Below are 22,634 nucleotides of genomic sequence, written 5' to 3' on the forward strand. Positions count from 1 at the left end.
GTTATCGCATTGACGAACGGACCCGAGTGTAGATATATGGTAATGCATATACCCCACAAGGGTCAACAACATGACCCTTCCTGCAGCTTCCGTGGGGAGTGGGTGTACGAGTCAAACAAGCAAAACATTTCGGAGTGCTCTTTTCTGTAAGGGGGACAAAATTGATTTTTATCGTTTTATTGCCTAGTCCAAGTTGCTCTGAGGTATTTTTGGAGTCGACCAAAACTATCGATTCATACTACATTTTTAACAAACCTGGTAGGGAAGGCATTTTACTTTCTCCATTAAGGTTATTAGTGAGCTACCTGGGTTTTAACTGAGAATCTGGTAATTCAGAAACTTCCTATCCAAACCTCAAGTTTAATCCTAATTTGGAAGCTTATAATGGGAATCAGCAAGGGCATTGCATTGTGGAGCATGCAACGATGAAACTTTGCGGTGACATTTGAACATACAAATTTCCTAAAGGCCGAATGCATATCATCACGATGAAGCAATATTGAACATATGATAATTGAAATGTGCTGCATTTGTCACAAATGTATCAGCTTATCACCTTCTTCTTTGGACAGATGGAATGGCGATTGCGACAATATCAGTTTTGTTTTGTGTTCAGGTGTTAGCCATGAATCGTGGAGAGATGCTCAAGGTGCTGACTGTGCGAATAGTCATTCCCGACTTCGTGAAGCAGTCTTTCATGTTCTGGTGCTTACAGAAAAGGTAATTCTTCTATAATAATCATGATAATCATTACTGTACCATACTCCTAACAAAGTGTTAGTGCTGCTGAATCAGTCTGTTGGCAAGGGATATGTGGAGTGGTTTGCCTTTGCCTTTGCATCAGTCAGTACAGGAATTTGGAATTTATTCAGGGTGCTGACAACAACTTGCCTTGTCTTTGCGAAAGACACTGTAGAATCTGTAACATCCACCAACGATCAGTGTTGGCAGAGGGGTCCTCTGGCTTGATGTCGCTCCAATGGATGGCATGCACATCGTTGCAGCACCCTGCATGCGAAACACAAGAACAAACCAAAAACCAACCACCTTTAGAGGCCATGTTTCCCCGCAGAGCAGGGGTTGGCCTTTTTCGGGCACCATGGTCCCCTTTTTGAAGCAATGTTTTATGGCCGGATGCCCTTCCTGTCGCCAACCCTGTTAGTCGCCTCTTGCGACACACAGGGAATTACCAGTGAACTGGTACTCAATTTGCCGACTTCGGAAAGATGACAGGCTGAGTCAACCCCCCTGGCGTTAATTCAGCGATCGACCGAGATTCGAACCCAGGATCCCAGGATCCCAAGCCAGCACCCTAACCGCTAAGCCAACACCAGGCGAAACACAAGAACGATAGTTTATATCTTTATTCGAACCCAGGCTAGGTTTACAGGGGTCAAAGTGGATCCAGGTTTGACCCCTCAAGGAATTTGCTTTTTCCTCTGAAACTACACACACTATTTCGATGAAACTTGACCACAACCTTCATCACCCGTGATGTACCGGTTTGTTCACGGCATTTAAAAAATTGAGGTCTTGGTGTGTCTGGTGGGGGTGGGGGGGGGGGCTTGGGGACGGGGGTTGGTGGGGGTGGGGGGGGGCTTGGGGAGAGGGGGTTGGCGGGGGGGGGGGGGGGTTCCATCTCTTACCTATGTACAGACCAAAGGTGAAACGAATGCCAGTTCCTTGCAAGACGGTTAAAACCAGAACGGTGGAGGATAACGAACGTTTGAAGGGCTGTTTCCTATGCACAGACTGGGATGTATTTTTCGGCTCTTGTGACGACCCTGATGAACTTACTGAGACGATCACAGATTATAATCATTGAGCTGCCTTGGGTGAACCTTTTTTGGCACGGGAATAATAATGGACTTTTCCAACAAATAGGAACAGCATGAATAGTTAAAAGTAACTGAAACAATCGAGTAAAAACATTACTAAGTTCTAAACAGAACTCTTTCAGAATACCAGACTTACTGCCATCTGGACCACAAGCCTTCCTTTTACTCAACGCCCAAAAACACCTCACGACATCAGGTTCACAAATTACAGGTATGGGACACGCTCGAGTATCTACATCCTCACAGAGAGCTTCACATTTTACTCGGTTTCCTAGAACATCAAATCTCGCGTAAAAGTCACTCAATTCATCCACAAATTTGGAATCTGGAACCTTCGTGAGCAATCTACCATCCTTGAGCCTCTCATTTATTCCCATCATATGCCTGAGTCCCCTCCAAGCGTTACGAGCATCACCATCGTGTAGTTGTTCTTCAATCTTATCCTTGTACGACCGTTTACACTTGCCGATGACAGAGCGCAATTCTTTCTTCGCCACCCTGAGGGCGAAGTCATACTTCTTCAAGAATGCACTCTTCTTCTTCATCAAATAAGCCTTCACTTCAGCGGTAACCCAAGGTTTGTTATTGGGAAACATGTGAATGGTTCTCTCTGTGGTCACGAGGTCCTCACAGAACTTCACATAATTATAGACCTGTTGACCTTACCTCCATCTTGTGTAAATGTATGGAGAAATTGATGGTGAGGTTTATAGCATCAGATGTAACTCCTAAACTGAATCCTTTACAATTTGCATACAAAGCAAGACGAGGTGTTGAAGATACCTGGTTCAGTTTACTTCATCTAATCACAAGTCACCTTGACCAGAATGGAACCTATGTCCGTGTGTTATTTATCGATTTCTCGTCAGCCTTTAACACTATGCAGCCATTTACCCTTCTGAAAGTGTTGAGTGACCTGTGCCTGAACCCCCATATCATACTCTGGGTGGAAAGTTTTTTACGAGACCATCCTCAGCAGGTGAGGGTGCATGGTAGCTTATCAAAGTTATCAATCTTGAATACTGGTGCTCCACAAGGCTGTGCATTATCACCTCTACTGTCAAGTCTGTACACCAATGGATGTGTGGCTCTGTACACCAATGGATTTGTCCCATGTGCAATTCAAAGAAGTTTGTAACTTTATTAAGTATGCAGACGATATCGCCATTGTTGGCTGTCTTTCCGATCAATCATCCTTTGTATCGTACCTCGACGAGATTGACACATTGAATAAGTGGTGTGGGGACCTTTGTCTTACTCTGAATGTGTGCAAAACAAAAGAGATGATTTTGGACTTTTGAAAAGGTCACATATATCAAAAGGTCACATTCACTACAAAGTGAATAGTCTGGTCTGTTAGGGGGATTTTAAGGGGGGATTTTGCAAATTTGTCTACAAGCATGAAACTTGGCACACTTGTAGTTTGTGACCTGCTGAATTCAAATCTGCCGGGAGCCAAAGCCAATTCTCAATGGGAGCGCCATATTTGACACTTCAAAATGCCCGCCACTCAAAAACGGACTTTTCCGTTACGAGCCAACCAAAAGTCACATAATTACAATTAAAAGCACTTTTCTAGGGTTTTGGACCTCACTGATTCTAAAACTGATGTCTGTTTGACAGTAGCCTTGACAGGGATCGCCAAATTGGAAAATCCAATATGGCCGCCGGTGAATATTATAATAAATTTTGCATAACTTTGACACTTAAAGTCATAAATCAGGAAGTAAAACCAAGAGATCAAGGTATCCTTTATTGATCAACAAAATCAGGCTAATAACCATTAAGCACTATGTTAATAATAAATAATTAATTTACATATATTAATAGTAAATCAATCAATCAATAAATGTATCAATCATATCACGTGCTGTGACTGGTGTCACACTGATTCATGAATTCTCATTGTTCACACATCCACCTTCGCATTTGCGCAAAATTGTGCAACGAACGCCAGCTCTGCAGCACTTGCAGTTCCCTGTGCATGACTTTGCACAGCCACACTGCAAAAGGATGGAACAGGCCTTGCTGCTGTCCTCAAGGGTTGTCCAGAAGGGCAACCACCCACCACTGCTGTCCTTGTGCCACCCCCAGTCATGGAAGTCAGGAATGTCCTGGTAAACAGACGTTGCCTGACTCCAGAAGAAGCTGGCCTGCAGCATTGCTCTGCGGATGTGTTGATATAGAGCAGCTTGTGTTGGTGGTAAGGCCTCTAGTGTCTTCTTCCCACTTGTGAAGAGTCGAAGCCTAGCCTCATTGACTCTTTCCAGACCACAGCCCTTGCTGTACATGACTACAACAAAGCGCTCTAGAGTGCGCATGTGCTGGGACTGTGGGCTGAGCTCTTGGGGTTCACTGGTGAGGGCAACAAGGGTGTCCGTCAGTCCTGGTGTGCTCTGCCAGGCTGACCAGGCTGACTTCTTACCACATCCCAGGAAGTGTGACACAGTGTCACAGCCTGTGACCGCGTGGAATAGTGGCAGTGCCAGGCACGTTGATGGTCCCAGCTGGGCAGAGAGAGTGTGGATAGGAATGTCACGCATCTTCTTCCCACTGCCGAGACAGACCCACAACTGGGACAGCCCAAGTGATGAAAAGAAGTGAATGGCCAGGATGACCACATCACTGTCGACTGTGCGCACCAAGGCAACCTGGTGGCGCTGCTGTGCTGCATGGGCAAGATGGAGCAGTATCCTGGTATCAGCCTCAGTGTGGTTACATGGCTGAAGACCAGACACGTCATGTTGTTTGTTGGAGAGAACACTCTCCTTGTTGGTGCTGAGGAGAAGTCTCCCACCCAGATCCTGCTTTACAAGCTGTGCACTCAGGAAGGGGAACAGTTCCCTCTTGTTGTCAGTATTCTTGAGGAACCCAGTGTTCCAGTCCTTCTTTGGAATACGGGTCTGGCCATCCCCAATCCTGGTACATGGGCCTAAGCCACGACGATGGTGTGTCAGGGTTTTGAGGTTGTCCTCTGGGTAGGTGTCCCAGACAGCATCTACCCGTGTGACAGTTGGAGTTACCTGTGACTCCACAAATGGCACCAAATGCTGTGACACATAATAATCAGTGAATGTGTGTGCTGAGGTCGGCCGCACCATGTGAACAACAGCTGCCATGTCAATTACCACAACTGTGGCTGCTTTGGCTGCAGCTGAGCGACCAGTGGGTGCCTTTAGGTGCTCTAGAATGTCCGACCTTTTTGCCAGACCTAAGTGATCCTTGGTTTGAGAGACTAGGTGGTTCTCTCTGATTCTCATACCGGAAGAACTCTTCCATGTCTGCATCAGGTCGAGACTGCAAGGACAGGAAAAGCTTGGTTATGAGGGAAGAGTTTCTCTGAGCACTGCCTGATGTGGCTCCCTTTTTGGTGGTAACAGGGCGATTGGCAAATGTGAGGACATTTTGGCGTTTGAGAGTGTTTGTTATTGGCAAAGTGTCCTGGTCTAGAGTCTGTGTTACAAACTTGGCATGCAGATCTTTTCCAAGGTTATGAAGCTGGGCAAGCGATGCAACAACTTCATCTTTCATGACCTCCTGTGTGTGTGTAGAGCCACAAGCTCATGGCCATTGGCAAAGGGATTACCTAGCTGTTCAGCTATCTCCACAAATGACAGAACATCTTTCTTGTACTTAGTCTGCAAAGCACTTGCTTCTTCGTGATGGGTGGTGCGTGAGCTTGCAGTGTCCAACACAGCCTCAAACTCCTCGATACATCGAGAGCAGTCGGGACCTGCTAGCATGAAAAGAGTGAGGGCCTCAGGGTTGTCATACAGACCAACTGCACCACCATGGGCCTGAAGGTTCTTGTTTGACTGCTCATGAGATTGGTCCTTGCCAATGAGGCTGAACTTGTGAGGTGACCTCTGGACAACAAAGTTCCCCTTGAGAAACTCAGCATACAACTGTGGGTGCTTCTCAGGCAACTGGACCATATCCCGCACATGCACTGGTAGCCAACGAGCATAGTTTGTGTGGTCCATCACATGGAACCAGGAGCACAGCTCATCACAGACCTGCACATACAGCAGGAAGTCTCCCTCACGGAGAGAAAGGATGAAGCGGCACATTAGGAGCTCCAGGTCCACGATGGTAGACCAGAACATGAACATGGGATTGTGAGTTCTGGACCTTTGAGCCCAGATCTCTAGAGACTCAGGTGGTCCCTCAACACCAGAGCAGTAATTGGAGTATGACTTCTGTCTGAGGAGATACAGACCCATGACAGAGACCTGGTGAGCATAGCGAGTGCGCTTTATATGATGCTCATGAAGCACAGACTGGGCACGGCCAGATGTGAGGACCTGGGCCTGAGTAAGAATGTTGCTCCACCCAGAGTCCCGCAGCAACTTACCAATCATCTGGTGCATTTTGTCCTCTATGTGTAGAGCGCCCATCACCAGCTTATCTTCCCCCATTGTGTCAGGGAATGACCACTGCAGCTGCTTAGCGATGGCATACAGAGGCTGGTCACCACCAAGCACAGGAGTTTGACCAAGGTTGAGGGCCTCTGTGCCTTGCATTGTGAGATGCATTGCATGTTTCATCATAGAAGGTGTGGCTGCTTTGTCAGGGAACAGAGGTAGAACCCCTATCAATGCCTTAGGCTTCACAGAGTCATCACTCATGAGTCGGGAGTTGTAGCCTGACCAGGTGATGACTTCACCTTCTGGCAATGTGTCCTGTTTCAGCACTGTGGACACATTGGCCATCCAGGACACATCCTTGAATTTGGCTCCATGTAGCAGATTATGAGATGGCCGAGAATTGAGATCTGGAGTACATGGTACATGCAAATAATTGCTTGAGAATTCAGCTGGCTGAACCACTGTGTAGGATTCAGGAAGTTGTGGTACAGTAGTGTCTGTAGGATCCAGCTCGATAGAGGGTCGCTGTACTCCTTGGTTGTCCCAAGACAGGTGGTTTGTCACGCTGATTGCTGTCCCATGGAACTCATCATGGGAGAAGTTACCTTGGTTGCTGCTATCCAAGTTGTCTACATCAAAGGTCACGAAGACCCCACTACGGATGTTTGTGGGCAGCACAACTCCACCCTGGACAAACTGTTTGACGTGTGCTCATGCCATGGATCGCCTGATCTCCAAGACACGACTGTAAGACACAGAAACCCCAAAGGCATTGGCATTATTGATCTCTTTCTTCCGCCTACCCTCACCATGCAGCTTGAGGCCCTGGTACAAAGGGAAAGGGGTCTCATGTTCTTTGTTGTGACGGATGTTGCTGGACTTTGTGGCATGATGTGAACCACTGCAGGTATTATAAATAATCTGCTGGGCAATGGCGCTTGCAACTCTTGCCCTGCCTTGTACCTGCGCCTGCAACTCCTCATTGCTCTGTTCACGCAAGATTGAGGGGCCCTGGAGCAGGATGTTGAGGAAGCTTCTCAGCTGTCCAGGGATGGGAGATGTCAGGGAATCAGAGGCAAAAGAACCAGTAAATGGTTCTTGCCTCTGGAGACAGCATTTCCTAAGTATTACTGCTGCTCGCATCAACAACAAAGCATCATCCTGACCTATCTGGGACTTGTGGGCTTCAGCTATTAGATCTCCAACGTTCTGGTTGCTAGAGATATAGACTTCCTTGCCCTGGGAGAACTCTGTCGACTCAGGAAGCAGCTTCAGAAGATACTCCTTGAACCGTGTGGCATGTGGTTCCCTGGTATCAGAACAGGGAATTCCCTGTTGCTCCACAAGTGTTCTATATAACTGTCGCAAAGCAGACAGTTTGAAGACTGAGTCAGAGTCCTCGACTAAAGCAACAATTTGCGCAATGGCAACTGAATTGAAGTGAGGGGCAGGAGGACCTGCAGATGATCTGCGATCCTCAGCACGAGCTGAGTCTCTCAGGTGCAAGTAACACTGTACATGATAGTAAGTGTCACCAGCGTGGGCATCAGCTGCGTGGGCAATCAGTTTGCCCAGAAGATTGAAATTGTTGGTACTCTGAGCCCAGGTCTTTAAGTTTGTGTCTACATTAAATGTTTCAACTTTACGTAGATTCTTTTGGTTCTGTCCCTCACATATTATGCAACAAGGAGACTTCTGAGGAGCAGAAGACACTGCAAAACTGGACCGTAGTTTCTTAGGTGAGTTTTGGTCACTAGAATCCTCTTTTTCAGTGAACCTTCTCAGGCGAGAGTTACTGCAGTAGGTTCTGCAAACTTTGTGATATTTGGCATTGTGTGTCTGAAGCGTCTTAGCAATGCCCTGGCCCTCATCAAGCTGAGCCCATGACACTTTCAAACAAGAAGGCATGACACCAATGGCTTTAAAACCATTCAGATCTTTCTCAATTGAAGCAAGGCCCTCTTTCGTTGGCGTCTGCAACCGTTCATCCTTTTCTTCTTGGCAGACACAGCAAAGCTCCCAGTTGATGGCATCCATCCTTGTCATCCACCACCAGTACAGCGAGGACTTCTATTCTCTATTCTTCTATTCTATTCTTCTATTCCCACAGCAGAACGACAGGCACCTGAAATTTTTTTTTTTTTAATTTAAATAAAAAAATTAAAATTTAAAAAAATTGTCAAACATAAAAAAACAAGTACAAAAAGTTTTAATTAAAACAAAAGCCGCGTCGATGTTACACAATGCCTAGATGCAGCGTTGCCTATAACGTCGATGTTATAGGCACAGGACATTCCTATTGATTCGATTACTTGATGTTATTTTTGTGCAAAGCAAAAATATATCTCGGCAATTTCCCGTGTGTGGCGACGAATTTTTAATATATCTCGGCATTTTCCCGTCTGTTATTTCAGGCGGTGTATGACTGACCATGCCGCGATTTAAAAAATATATATCTCGGCAATTTCCCGTATGTGGCAACACGTGAACGAAGCTATGCTCCTCTCTCCACATTATTGTGACGACGTATAAATTAAATATTTCATCGTGACGATTGTCATCAAATGGACGAATTTTTAATATATCTCGGCATTTTCCCGTCTGTTATTTCGGGCGGTGTATGACTGACCATGCCGCGATTTAAACAAAATATATATATCTTGGCATTTTCCCGTCTGTTATTTCGGGCGGCGTATGACTGACCATGCCGCGATAAAAAAAAAAAAAATCTCAATGGACTTGAAGTTACAGGCCTTTGAGAATTCATTTCGGTCTATAAAGGGCAACTTTCATTCGGATTTTCTTCCCGTTTTTTTTCAACCGAGTCTAAAACTATGTTAGCGACTGTGAAAAATGAAATGATATATCGAATTTGATTTGAAATAAAACTGTGTGAGAGAGGAAGACACCACGGGCCTACAAAACAGGCCTCAAAGCTATGCGAGTTAATAAAATGGTGGATATTTGTTTATATGAAGCCTCTTCCAGAATGGGTGGAGCTATGGTTCCCAGAATGGGTGGAGTTTTGAGGTTTTATCTTCTCTGCAAGAACAAGAAGAAGAAGAAGAAGAACAAGAACAACAACAACAACAGCAGAGTGCACTCTATGAGCAGCGTCTGCGACGTGGCTAAAAAAATATGTAAAATTTCCTGTCAAGGCTACTGTCAAACAGACATCAGATTTAGAATCAGTGAGGTCCAAAACCCTAGAAAGTGCTTTTAATTGTAATTATGTGACTTTTGGTTGGCTAGTAACGGAAAAGTCAGTTTTTGAGTGGCGGCCATTTTGAAGTGTCAAATATGGCGCTCCCATTGAGAATTGGCTTTGGCTCCCGGCAGATTTGAATTCAGCATGTCAAAAACTACAAGTGTGCCAAATGTCATGCTTGTAGACAAATCTGCACAATTTTTCCCCTAACAGACCAGACTAACAATCATGAACCTGTAACCATAAATGGTGATAAGGTAGAAATTGTTAGCAAATTTAAATACCTGGGCACCTTTATTGACAACAAGCTAACTTGTGATGGAAATACTGATGCTGTGTACAATAAATCAATGCAAAGATTGTATCTTCTCAGGAAGTTGAATTCATTTGGTGTTAGCTCATGTGTGATGCGGATGCTAACCAGTTCCTTACTGATCAGTGTTTTATCATTTAGTTTGATTTCCTGGTACAGTTATCTTAATGTGCGGAATAAGTCATGATTGAGAAAGGTCATTACACTGGCATTTAAAGCTGTAGGTGGGCCTTCAACCAGTCTGGAGTCTTTATACTTGCGAGCATTGAAAAGGATGGTGGTGCAGGTGTGTACTGATGAAAGTCATTTCTTGAACGGACTTTTTGAAAAACTGCCATCAGGGAGACGCTTTCGTGTAAGGAGGATGAAGAAGAACATTTTCAAAAGGTCATTTGTCCCATGTGCAATTCAAATGTTAAATTCAAATTCCTAGACATTTTGCTGTTTAGTCAATCTTCCATATTTTATATTTATTTTATATTTTATATCTTTTTATATTGTTTTCTTATTCCCTTTGTGTTTTATGTTTTAATGATGGTCAACTTACGGTGTCACCAAAGAATAATTTCCTTAAATATGGGACAATAAAGATTTATTATTTATTTTTATTTAAATGTCAGGGTCTGACTGTATAATGTTTCACAAATATATGAGATAAATTTGACTGTTTAGGAACAACAAGAATGGCTGTGTTGTGGTCGCAACATGCAACACAAAATATATATTTTTCGCCTCCTCTGTCCACTCAACACCCTCATACTTGCTGTTGAATGTATTATAATTTAATTTTCATTGTTTGGTTCAATATCAATTAATGAGTCTGATGGGCGGCTGGGTCTGGTTTCGGGCAATGGATAATAATAAAAATATTAACTCACGGCTCAGCTAACATTCTCTAAACTTTCTCAATAACCTTGTGCCGTGTCTGTAGCATGTTCCCATGTGAATGAATAGGATTAGATAGATAAGATTCATATCGATTCTGAACAGGGGATTCACTTTATATCTGCTGCCTCAGCTTTGGTGTGTGTGTGTGTGTGTGTGTGTGTGTGTGTGTGTGTGTGTGTGTGTGTGTGTGTGTGTGTGTGTGTGTGTGTGTGTGTCCGTCCCCGTCCCTCTCCTTCTTCCACCCCCCTGCTCTCTGTTGTAATTAACCTTTTGCTCATAAAAACCTGTATGGGGTCATTTGGGGGTATGGGACCCCCATTAAGCGTGAGTGAATTGACTTAAAAAATCCGGAAACGGGCCAATAGGGAAACACGCATTTAATGCACTATTAAAAGATTAACTCGACATGCCACTCTCTGCCACGGTTATATCAGAATGAGCTGATTCGTCACATGGTCGCAGATTGTCTAACCCCCATATGGGGCCATTCAAAAATTACGTAATACCCCCCCCCCGCCCCCCCCCCCCAGCCCACTGTAATGCCCCACATCGCTACACCAGACACCCCTAAGATATTACGTAACAATTGAAGACACCCATCCTCCCCCTTCCAATCAACACTCGACCTAAACAGGGCCAATGGAAATCTAACCCAACAAAAAATAATCAGCAGAGGCCTGCAGGCCTCATGTCTTTGGGCCACCAGAAAACAAAGATGGCAGCCATATTATTTTGTCTGGGTGCCGTGGTGAGTGCAGTCAAGTGACAAATGTGGGTGGGGTCCAGCAGCAGTCCTTCCAATGGGTGCACATTTCAAAAATCGACCCACAACAACACCAATAACACCAACAACTATTGGGAGCTCTTGTAGACCTGCAACAAAATCACCAAAGATTGCAGTTATGGTGAATGGCATAATCTGTAGTTAAAACAGAAATAATGTAAACAGACAAGCCCGGGCCATCGTATTTTCCTTTTTCAAATAGAATTGTGTAGCAAACGTTTGAGAACATAGCACTCTCGTAGGTATGTCATGTGGTTTGGCAGCAATATTAACTTGAAAGCCGATATTTAAAAAAACCTTCTCCGAAACCGCTTCACCGATCGATGTGAAACCTGCCATGTCTGGTAAAAATGTGATACTTGAGAACAGCTGAAGGGATTTAAATCAAACTTATTTATTATTAGGACAGTGAACGAGGGCATCTACCAGTTGTCACGTGCAGGGACTACAACAACAACAACAACATGCATTTTAAGGCCATGTTCCCTGCTAGAGCGGGGGTTAGCCTTGCGGTCCCCATGACAATCTTCTCCATTTTGCCCTATTTTCTGCATCTCTCCTTGTTAACCCCCTTGCCCGCATTTCTTCTTCCACCATCTTTAGCCAAGTCTTTCTCGGTCTTCCCCGTCCTCTACTTCCTTCTACATTAACTTCCATCACTCTTCTCAACCAGTCACTTTCATCCTTCCTCAATACATGACCAAACCATCTCAACCTGTTCCTCTTCACAGCATCAATCACAGGCAATATTCCCATCATCTTTCGCAATTCATCATTTGTCTTCCTCTCTCTCAACGATACTCCGCACATCCATCGAACCATTCGCATTTCCACCCTTTCCAGCCTTCGTTGCTGCTCTACGTTCATTACCCATGTCTCGCTCCCATAAATCATAACACTTCTCACACATGCAGCATACACCTTTCCCTTCAGCTTCAGCGACACTCTCCTCCTCATCAGCACGTCACTCAGTTCCCGAAACGTCTTCCATGCACATCTCACTCGAGCAACCGTTGCCGAGTCTGATCCACCTTCTCCATTCAGCATGTCTCCGAGGTAGCAAAATGTTTTCACACCTTCCAGCTTCACGCCGTCTCCAAGATCCAACTCAACATTTCCTCCATCTGCAGCTCCCTCTGTGCACACCTTACATTTGAATGTAGCTGCAACACTGGTTAATGACCCTCTCAGACCACTACATTTTTGATGAACCCACTCAGCACACATTGTACATTGAATGGAGTTCACTCCGACACCCTTCCTGTACACAGCACACGGCCACTTCCCAGTTCTTTCCACCTCACCACATGCTTTACCACTTGCCATCACCTTTGTCTTTCCGATATTCATCTTCAGACCTTTTGTCTCCATACATTCCTTCCACTTGTTCATCATTTCCTTCAGTCCATCCATACTTTCCGCAATCAACACCAGATCATCTGCATACAACAACTCCCACGGTAAACCCTCCTTTACGGTCTGAGCCAGCACCTCCATCACAGCTACAAATAGTAGTGGACTTAGTACCGACCCCTGATGCACTCCCACCTTCACCTCAAACTCACCACTGTTCCCGTCCTTCGTCCTTACAGCTGTGCGTGCTCTTTTGTACATTGCCATCACTGCTCTGATCAACCATTCCTCCACTCCTAACTTCCTCAATGCCCATGTCAATACTTTGCGTGGAACCCGATCGAATGCTTTCTCCAGATCAACAAACCCAAAAAACAACTTCTTCCTCTTATCCATGTACTTCTCCTGCAACTGCCTCACAATGAAAAGCGCATCTGTCGTTCCTCTTCCTGGCATAAATCCAAACTGCATTTCGTCGATCTTCACTTTCTTCCTTATCCTCCTCTCCAACACCCTTTCCAATACCTTCATTCCATGCTCCAATAACTTTATCGCTCGGTACGAGCCACACTCCAGAGGGTCACCTTTCCCCTTGTATAGAGGGACGAGGGTACTCAGTTCCCAACACTGGAATGCGGCCTTCTTTCACCACCAGATTACAGATCTCTGTCATTCTCTTCACACCCCAACTTCCTGCTGCCTTCAACATATCTCCCACAACTCCCGTCGGCCCTCCCGCTTTTCCACTCTTCATTGCTTTTATCGCTTCCTCAACTTCCTTCTCAGTTATCTTCTCTGCCGGTCCTAAAACTGGGTTACTCTCTATGTTGCCATCCCATTCATTCTCTGTATTCAACAGCATTTCCATATATCTTTTCCATCTTCCTTTAATTCCATCTGGGTCGACAACGATTTGTCCCACTTCATCCTTCAAGCAACTCACCCCCATCACATCACACCTCTCTTTCGCTATCTGCTTTGCAATCCTGAATACTGCTTTCTGACCCTCTTCCGAATCCAAGCGTTCTCCGAACATTTTACTACATGCCTCCTGCGCCTTTGCTGCCTCTTTCTTTGCAGCCTTCCTGGCTGCCTTATAACTTTCATGCTCTGCTGTTTCTGCTCCCGTACCCTTCGCCTTCTGCCACTCTTTGAACTTCTTCCTCTTCTCGTCAATCCTCTTTCCAACCTCAACATCCCACCACCATGTTTCCGAGTGCCTCGGTGGTCCTTTTGTCCATCCACATACCTCACCAACGGCTCCCAACAGACTAGCTTTCGTTGACATCCAACCACTTTCAAGCTCAACCACATCATCCTCTACCCTACTCAGCCTCTCTTTTAATGCCTCCCTTACTGTCACCTCTTTCAACCTCCACACTTTCATTCTCGGTTGGTACTTCACCCGCCGAGCTCTCCTCGCACCTTTCACCCTTATGTCGCAGACAACCAAGTGGTGCTGTGAAACAGCCTCCTCCTCCGGGATCACCTTTGTGTCCCGGAGGTGCCCCCTATCTCGCCGACGCACCATCAGGTAGTCAACGGTTGTCGTCGATCCACCTGACGTGTATGTAACAAGCTTATTGTCCTCTTTCTGGAACTGAGTATTACAAATCAACAAATCAGCTCCATCAGCAAACTCCAAAATCCTTACACCTTCTCCATTTCTCACACCATATCCGTAACCCCCATGAACTCCCTCAAAACCATCCATACTCCTTCCCACATGTCCATTCAGGTCTCCTCCCACCACAACAACTTCCTCATCTTTCATGTTTTCCATCAGCTTCTCTATCGCACACCAGAACTTGTCCTTCTACGTGTGCAGGGACTACGTGGAGGCATATTGGCGACGCAGTCAAATTGCTCTAGTTATTTAATGCTGTGAAGTTTGCTGATTTCCAAACAGAGGGAAGATGACATAGGGTAAATTACAGGGTGAAAAGGGTAGAGAGAGTGTGCAAGAGCAGTAGAGCATATTTTTAGGACCCGTGAGCTGATGCCCTCTGGTCCAGTTGTCCTCAACAATTAAATTGAAAAGAGTTGATTCAAAGTAATTGGAAATAAACAGCTTTTGTGTTGCTTTATTTTTATCTTTCATTTTTGCATCCAAAGTTTATGCTCGGTGAAGAGCAGCAAGTTCACGGCAGCATGCAGACAGTGGAGACAGCAGTTGGATGTCAAAAAGCAAGGGAATGAATGATGAAAGATCGGAGAGGGGAGAAACAGAGCAACCTTGTCAGTAAGAGGTCTTGGATAGGAGGAGGTTAATGAGAGTATAACAGAACAGAGGTATTGTAGAACAGATCACAACTTATTGATTTTTAACTGATTCATTTTCCACTCTCTAATCTTCCTCTCAGATGGAGACCACAGGGCGGTACTTTACCTGCACCGATAGCCACGCTGTTGTCAGAGTCTGTGGAAGATTCATACAAGCGCCTCATATCACCATTACTGTGTCGGAAATTCCGGTAACCATTTCCTGCATGCTTTCCTCCACCAAACTGTTCAATTCCTTGTTTCCTACCTCTCACCACCGCCCCACTGACACTTCCCCATATCAGGAACTTTCACCATGTGTGCCCTTACCTTCCCATCCTCTCTTTCTGTGACCATATTAACTTCTCTTCATCTAAAGTTTTCTTTTTTTTGTCGCTTTTACTTCTTTACCGCTACTCTTCACCCTTTCTGTAGTTCCAAACTGACGAAGAAGGCAGAACAGAGTGCTATTGTCCTGTTTGGGCGAAACCTGAGGAAACTGCTTTTCAGTTCTCCCATGCGGGGTACTGCAGTTCTGGGTGCCGATCCTGGTTACAAGCATGGCTGCAAGTTAGCTGCTGTTGGTCCTACTGGGCAGCTGCTCACTACCGCTTTGGTATACCCACAGGAACCACCCCAAAGGAAGGATGTTGATGTTGTTCGCTCGATTGTCCTGCAGCACCGGTGGGTGAATGCAATGCAGTTGTTAAATACTGCTGTTTGAGTTTATTTGGGATGTGCTGCTTAGTTTTTTTCCCCCATTTAAGTAATTGCTTTATTTAAAAAATAAAAAACATGTTTCCTTTTTGAAATTTTAAAAGGACTCTTTTGTTCTTCTGCTTGTAATTCTTTCATGTGTTAAACTGCACTAAGCAGGAAGCAGAAATAGCCAATTGGTGAGGGGACTGGAACACAAGAGAGAGACTCATGACTTAATTTCTATGTTCGTATTAAAGAACACTGAAGAATGTTATTGGTTTAAATGATAGACTTTGATAATTCATTTGCAACATTATTTCCGTATTATTTCCGTAGCTTTGTACTTTCTGAAGTTGTGCTTCCATTGGCGTGACTTGGGCCAGACTCCCAGGGGATTATCACTCTGCCGAAATGACCGTTGCACTCTGAGATGCTTTCAGGTCATCCTCGGGGAATGCATCTTCCCCCTGAAAAGCATACATTTCATGTTGGATCTAGGGATTGCAACACCCTGAGACAATTGGTCTGAATTCTTCCTGCTCCCCTCAAGCCAAATTGGGGTGAGGACACGGGAGCCAAAAATTGCATTAACAATCCAACGAATACAAGACATCAACATGACATTAATGCTCCAGAGGACACAGGAGCCTCACATCATCTTAATGAAACAATGGCTGGCAAATCGATTTGAACCAGCGATTGATCATATTTTTCTTTTCTTTTTATTTGTTAGAGGAAAAGACAAAGCAACAAAGTTGAAGATTCAATTTTCCCTTATACCACCTGCTCCACTCACCCACCCCGACGTGGTCAACCTGGGCTACAGTCATACCAAAGACTTTTAAAATGGTGCCTGCTGCTTCCTTGCTTGAAAAGGATAGAGCACGGACAATCTCCACCAGTGGGCATTGTTACGTGCTCCTCCCCGACCCCCTGGTCGCGATGTACCTCAGAGTCCCGAGAGGAGCCACGGAAGAAAAATATATTATTCTGTGTCCGAAATCAATAGTGAAACCACACCAATGATTATAAACGAACAAATATTGTATTAAAAATCACACAGGAATAACGATACAACCAATGGCAATCAAAAGTACACTCAATACATTTTATGATGGTACCATCAGCTAAAGTAAGATAACTCACTGTGCTCCAAGTGAGTGAAAAAGAACACTCCTCAATGTCTCTATAACTCAAAGGTGATCCCCTCCAGCGAGTGTCAGAGCGAGATTGAATCGAGACCCGCACCCCGTTGATGCTGACGAGGCGTAAGCGTAGGCAAAGCGTAGCAAGTCACGTGGTCCAAAACCAAAGGCAAACTCGATGTGCACGTTCACAGTTCAATCAGCGAACCACAGCGTAATCTTCAAACGCAGCGTTTGCGCACACACATCCCCGACAGACGACAGGATGGTGAGAAAAGCTGACGCGTAGCAAAAACCTTTTTCGGTGAACGAAGCACGAGGATCAAAATGGCCGACGGCTCTTACTTGAGACGAAGCGACCCGGCGAGGATTCTTCAGAATCTCCACGCCTAAACCTGACTCCGCAGATTTCTCAATCCTCCAGCGATAACACCTATCGCAGGAAATTCCTTTCAAGGAAACTCAAAGTTCACTCGCGACTTTCGTTCGATAACGCTCGCTACGGAGCTGGAAGCCACGCGTCTTGTCCGACTTCACTCGCCACGCCTTCACCTTCTTCTCCTTCTTTTTTGTCTTCCGGTTCCCGATCCGGCTTCTTGTCTCTTTTCAACATTAACGCTTTTAACCTTTGCAAACGATTCATGAACAATAAACCTTTTGAAGACTTGTACATACATAATATGTCATAATAGTACATAATAATATCAGAAATATGTCAAGTGGATGAAAACCACAACAACGGAAGTGACGAATCCGTAACACTTACCCCCCTCAAGAAAGAAAGTTTGAACACAGCGAAAACTTTCTTTGCAGGCAAACTCTTTAAACAAACAAAAGAAAACTCACAACCCAAATCATCAATTCCCGTGAGCAACAATAATCAATATCTCCCAAAAAGAAAGCAACAAAACTTCGAACAACCCACAGAGATTTCCAAAGTTAATTCACTCTGGACAAAGTGTCAGCAACGACCTTGTCCCTGCCCTTTACATGTTCACTTTCCCAGTTGGACTCCTGCAAAGCCAAACTCCATCTCATCACCCTCTGATTTTTTTACTTTTAGTTTCTTTTGAATGAAGGTTAAGGGGTTGTGATCAAAACTCCAAAGTCAAGCAAATCTACAGCACTTTTTACCGGGAGGCCGAGCTGAGAGCCAGGTTCCATGGTGGTTGGGTGGTGAGGCCTGGAAGTATTCACTACATGGACGCCTTTAGGAACGTGGAGTTCACGGTTAATCCGTGTCGGAAAGTTCACTACATGGATGCGTTTCGGAACGTGGCGTTCACGGTTAATCCATGTAGGAATCTTGGCTCGGCTGCTCCGCAGCATTCAGTGCTTCAACTCTTCCGAACTTTCATAATAATCACGGTTGGACCGCTTGTCACTGTAGTCGCATGAATATCAGTCTCCTTCTCGGCCACTACCCTGATAATCATTCCTTCGGGAGCTGCCGTACCTCTGGGAGCCTCCATAGTAATATCGACTGCGGCCACCACCAAAACCACTACTTCCACGTTGTCCTCCTCTGTAGCCCCCTCGACACCTATGAAATGCCTTCTCTACTGTTATGGTCCGACCCTCCAACTCCTTGCTATTCAGATCCTTTTCTGCATCTATGGCGTCCTTTGTGTTTTCAAACGTGACAAAGCCAAACCCTCTTGACTTTTGTGTCTCCCTGTCTTTTATCAGCAGCACTTCCAAAAGCGGGCCATATTTGCCGAAGACATAAGCCAGAACATCTTTCCTTGTTTTGAAGTTCAGTCCACCTACAAAGAGCTTGCCAACATTGCCTCCATCCCTGACTTGTGTAGTGTTACTTTCCATACTAGGCTTTTTAACAACCATCGGGTTACCAGAAACTTGACCACTGGCCAAATCATTCCCGATAACAAAAGATACTCCCTCAACAGGAAGAGTGGCTTGTCAGCCTACGGTGACCGGTCCTGACACCAAATCAGACACTAAATGGATGACATGAAGTGGAGCTTTAACACAGCCACCAACCCCCTGTAAAAGAACACTAACACCAGTTGCCGTCTTCTCTGACAATGGCAAAATGCCTTCAAGCATCAAAGATTGATGTGCTCCTGTGTCCCTCAATACCCTAACCGGTTTCTGGTTAGTCGAGTCTCCATCCAGTGACACAAACCCCTCTGAAATAAATGGTTGGTAACCCTTTTGAGGGCGATTTCTCACATTTGCCATTGCATTAGGAGTAGTACTAGTCTGACTCCGCTCCTGATTTTGCCTTTCCATAGCATAACATCGGGACATCAAGTGTCCAGGTTTCTTGCAAAAAGTGCAAGTAGGCCCGGAGGAGAAACTCGTGGTTTGCCTCGAGCCCCCCGGAGGATAAGTCCGTCTTGGAACTGTAGACCTCTGATCTCTAAGAGTCACGGTATCAGATCTGTCCTCATAGTCATCTCTAGGCCGCCCCCATGAATCTTCGTTCTCCGCACCGGATGTATCATAACTCTCCGGGCGAACTCTAGGCGGGACGTTAGGTTTATGGAACCTCATCCTGTGTGTCAAGGCATAGTCATCTGCCAAGGTTGCTCCCTCATGCAACTCTGGTACCTTCTGTTCCTCCAGATGTACTTTAATGTCCTCGTGGACACATTGTTTGAATTCCTCCACCGGGATCAATTGTCGCAATAGTTCGAAGTCTTTCCCGACCCCTTTTGAATCACACCACCGATCAAACATGGTTTCTTTCATTCTGGCAAACTCCACATGGGTCTCACTCTCCCTCTTCCTGTCATTCCGGAATTTTTGCCGGTAAGCTTCAGGGACCAATTCATAGGCTTTGAGAATGGTTTTCTTCACTATCCCATAATCTGCACATTGGTCAATCGGTAAAGCCGAATAAATATCTTGAGCTTTACCCACCAGAACACTTTGCACTAACATGGTCCAGGACTCCTCAGGCCATTTTAGCATTCGAGCCACTTTCTCAAAGTGTAAAAAAAACTTGGCTACCTCCTTTTCATTGAAGAGTGGAACCAGCCTCACATGTCTACCAACATCCCAGGTGTTCTGACTAGTTGTCGAACTAGCCGGCATGAATGGTACCTCTCCCCGTTCTCTCATTAACTCCAGCTCTTTGCATTTAATTTCATTCTGAAGCTCCATGTCACGTTCCCTTAACTCCCTTTCGGCTTTTCTCTCCTCTGCTTTTCCCTTTTCTCTTCTCTCTTCGAGTTCCCTTTCCTGTGCTGCTCTTCTTTCCTCGAGTTCTCTTTCCTGTGCTGCTCTTCTTTCCTCGAGTTCTCTTTCCTGTGCTGCTCTTCTTTCCTCGAGTTCTCTTTCCTGTGCTGCTCTTCTTTCCTCGAGTTCTCTTTCAGTTCTCCTTTCCTCTGCTCTTTTTTCTTCTAACCTTTCCTCGAGTTCTCGTTCCTGTGCCTTTAACCTTTCCTGGCTCTGCAATTGCATCTCCATTTTCCGGAGCTCCACATTTTCTTGTTCCTCGGGTAACCAATCCAAGGCTACCTCTTTCCATGTTCCTTTTCCCACCAGAGATTCTATCACCAATGTCTGCATCTCTGCTTTCTTCATATTAGCTCGGACCTCCAAGCTAAAATGTCTGGCCAATATCAAGAGTTCCGATTTTTTTAATGCTTGGAACTGTGCCTCACTAGAGGACGCCGCAAACTTTCCTGCGTCAAACACCATGGTGACTATCCGTTAACACCTGTTAACCTTCACACAAAAATATTCCAATTTTTTTGAAAAATCTGGGAATGTTGGAAAAAATTCCAAATTTGGGAATGTTAGGGAATTCTTTCCCGGACGAAATTTAGGGAATTTAATCAGCAAAGCCGAGCCCCCAATTTCTCCACAGTACGAGCCCCCAATTTCAATCTGGGTCAATCCCGAACGGATGTTATTAGGGAATTTTATCCCAGACGAAGACCCAATTTTGAGCCCACAAGTCAATTGGACCAGCCCCCAATTTCTGTTACGTGCTCCTCCCCCGACCCCCTGGTCGCGATGTACCTCCGAGTCCCGAGAGGAGCCACGGCAGAAAAATATATTATTCTGTGTCCGAAATCAATAGTGAAACCACACCAATGATTATAAACGAACAAATATTGTATTAAAAATCACACAGGAATAACGATACAACGAATGGCAATCAAAAGTACACTCAATACATTTTATGATGGTACCATCAGCTAAAGTAAGATAACTCACTGCGCTCCAAGTGAGTGAAAAAGAACACTCCTCAATGTCTCTATAACTCAAAGGTGATCCCCTCCAGCAAGTGTCAGAGCGAGATCGAATTGAGACCCGCACCCCGTTGATGCTGACGAGGCGTAAGCGTAGGCAAAGCGTAGCAAGTCACGTGGTCCAAAACCAAAGGCAAACTCGATGTGCACGTTCACAGTTCAATCGGCGAACCGCAGCGTAATCTTCAAACGCAGCGTTTACGCACACACATCCCCGACAGACGACAGGATGGTGAGAAAAGCTGACGCGTAGCAAAAACCTTTTTCGGTGAACGAAACGCGAGGATCAAAATGACCGACGGCTCTTACTTGAGACGAAGCGACCCGGCGAGGATTCTTCAGAATCTCCACGCCTAAACCTGACTACGCAGGTTTCTCAATCCTCCAGCGATAACACCTATCGCAGGAAATTCCTTTCAAGGAAACTCAAAGTTCACTCGCGACTTTCGTTCGATAATGCTCGCTACGGAGCTGGAAGCCACGCTTCTTGTACGACTTCACTCGCCACGCTTTCGCCTTCTCCTTTTTCGTCTTCCGGTTCCCAATCCGGCTTCCTGTCTCTTTTAAACATTAACGCTTTTAACCTTTGCAAACGATTCATGAACCATAAACCTTTTGAAGACAATAATAGTACATAATATCAGAAATATGTCAAGTGGATGAAAACCACAACAACGGACGTGATGAATCCGTAACAGCATCCATGGGGAGGAGGAAATTCCTCCTGAGGAAATGCCCCGCTGAGTACAGTGAGAATAGTGGCACCATTGTTATTACGTCGCTGGTACCCAGAATATCCTGGGAAGTGACGGCACTTCCCTCAAACTCTGTGTGCGGGCGGGCGTGCGTGCGTGTGTGCGCGTGCTATATTGTGAGCCTTAGGCCATTTATAAAAACAACAGAAATAAACTGTACTTCAGTCCCGTCATACCCTCTGTCCTCACTCTTGCAGAGCTCCTTCTGGGATGGCCAACTTACTCTTTCTTGGAAAGTTGCAAACATCACTTATCCATAATAAGGTTCCCTCAACTACAGACCAATCGGCCTTCTCCCCATCATAAGCAAAGTTACGGAGTCCATTGTAGCTGATTTCAGACACTGTCTTCTCTAACTTGCTCATGTCTTCTTCTTTCGTATGCAACACAACGGTGCGGCTGTTCCGCTGATGCAATGCCCCCTGTAACTTAGAGCAGGAATTTTGAATCTGTTGAGGGTGCCAGCGATAGCTTGCCTACTCTTGTTGAACAACACAACACTGTGGGGTCTTCAAAGTCCACCAACTAATGCTGGCAGACTGGATGCCTAGTTTAACATCAATCTGAGGGACAGCATAGCATACACATTGATGAATCATCCCTATAGCTAAGGCATTCCTGAGCTGCACCAAGCTCATTATGGTGAACAAGGCTTTCATGCAGAGCTCCATGGAGTATGGCTCCCTACTTTGGGCTGGTGCTCCCACTTCCCACCTTGCTACTCTGGACGCATTCTAAAGCAAGGCCTTTCATACCTTTCGCATCTCGAGGAACGAGGCAGATTCCCAAGCAC

At 45.3% G+C, this 22,634-nt stretch overlaps 1 protein-coding gene across 5 annotated transcripts in view; it reads left to right on the plus strand.

Moving 5' to 3' along the window:
• Window positions 1-22,634, plus strand: part of SRBD1 (S1 RNA binding domain 1) — a 116,064-nt gene that overhangs the window by 73,509 nt on the left and 19,921 nt on the right. For all 5 annotated transcript variants that reach the window (XM_078786888.1, XM_068131436.2, XM_078786889.1 and 2 more), the window contains 3 exons: window positions 617-720; window positions 15,115-15,225; window positions 15,449-15,697. In XM_078786888.1, coding sequence (XP_078643014.1) covers window positions 617-720; window positions 15,115-15,225; window positions 15,449-15,697 — 464 coding nt within the window. The remainder of the gene's footprint in view (window positions 1-616; window positions 721-15,114; window positions 15,226-15,448; window positions 15,698-22,634) is intronic.

The sequence above is a fragment of the Myxine glutinosa genome, chromosome 11 (assembly GCF_964187855.1).
Source record: "Myxine glutinosa chromosome 11, kmMyxGlut1.1, whole genome shotgun sequence".
In the NCBI taxonomy this organism is placed as follows: Eukaryota; Metazoa; Chordata; class Myxini; order Myxiniformes; family Myxinidae; genus Myxine; species Myxine glutinosa.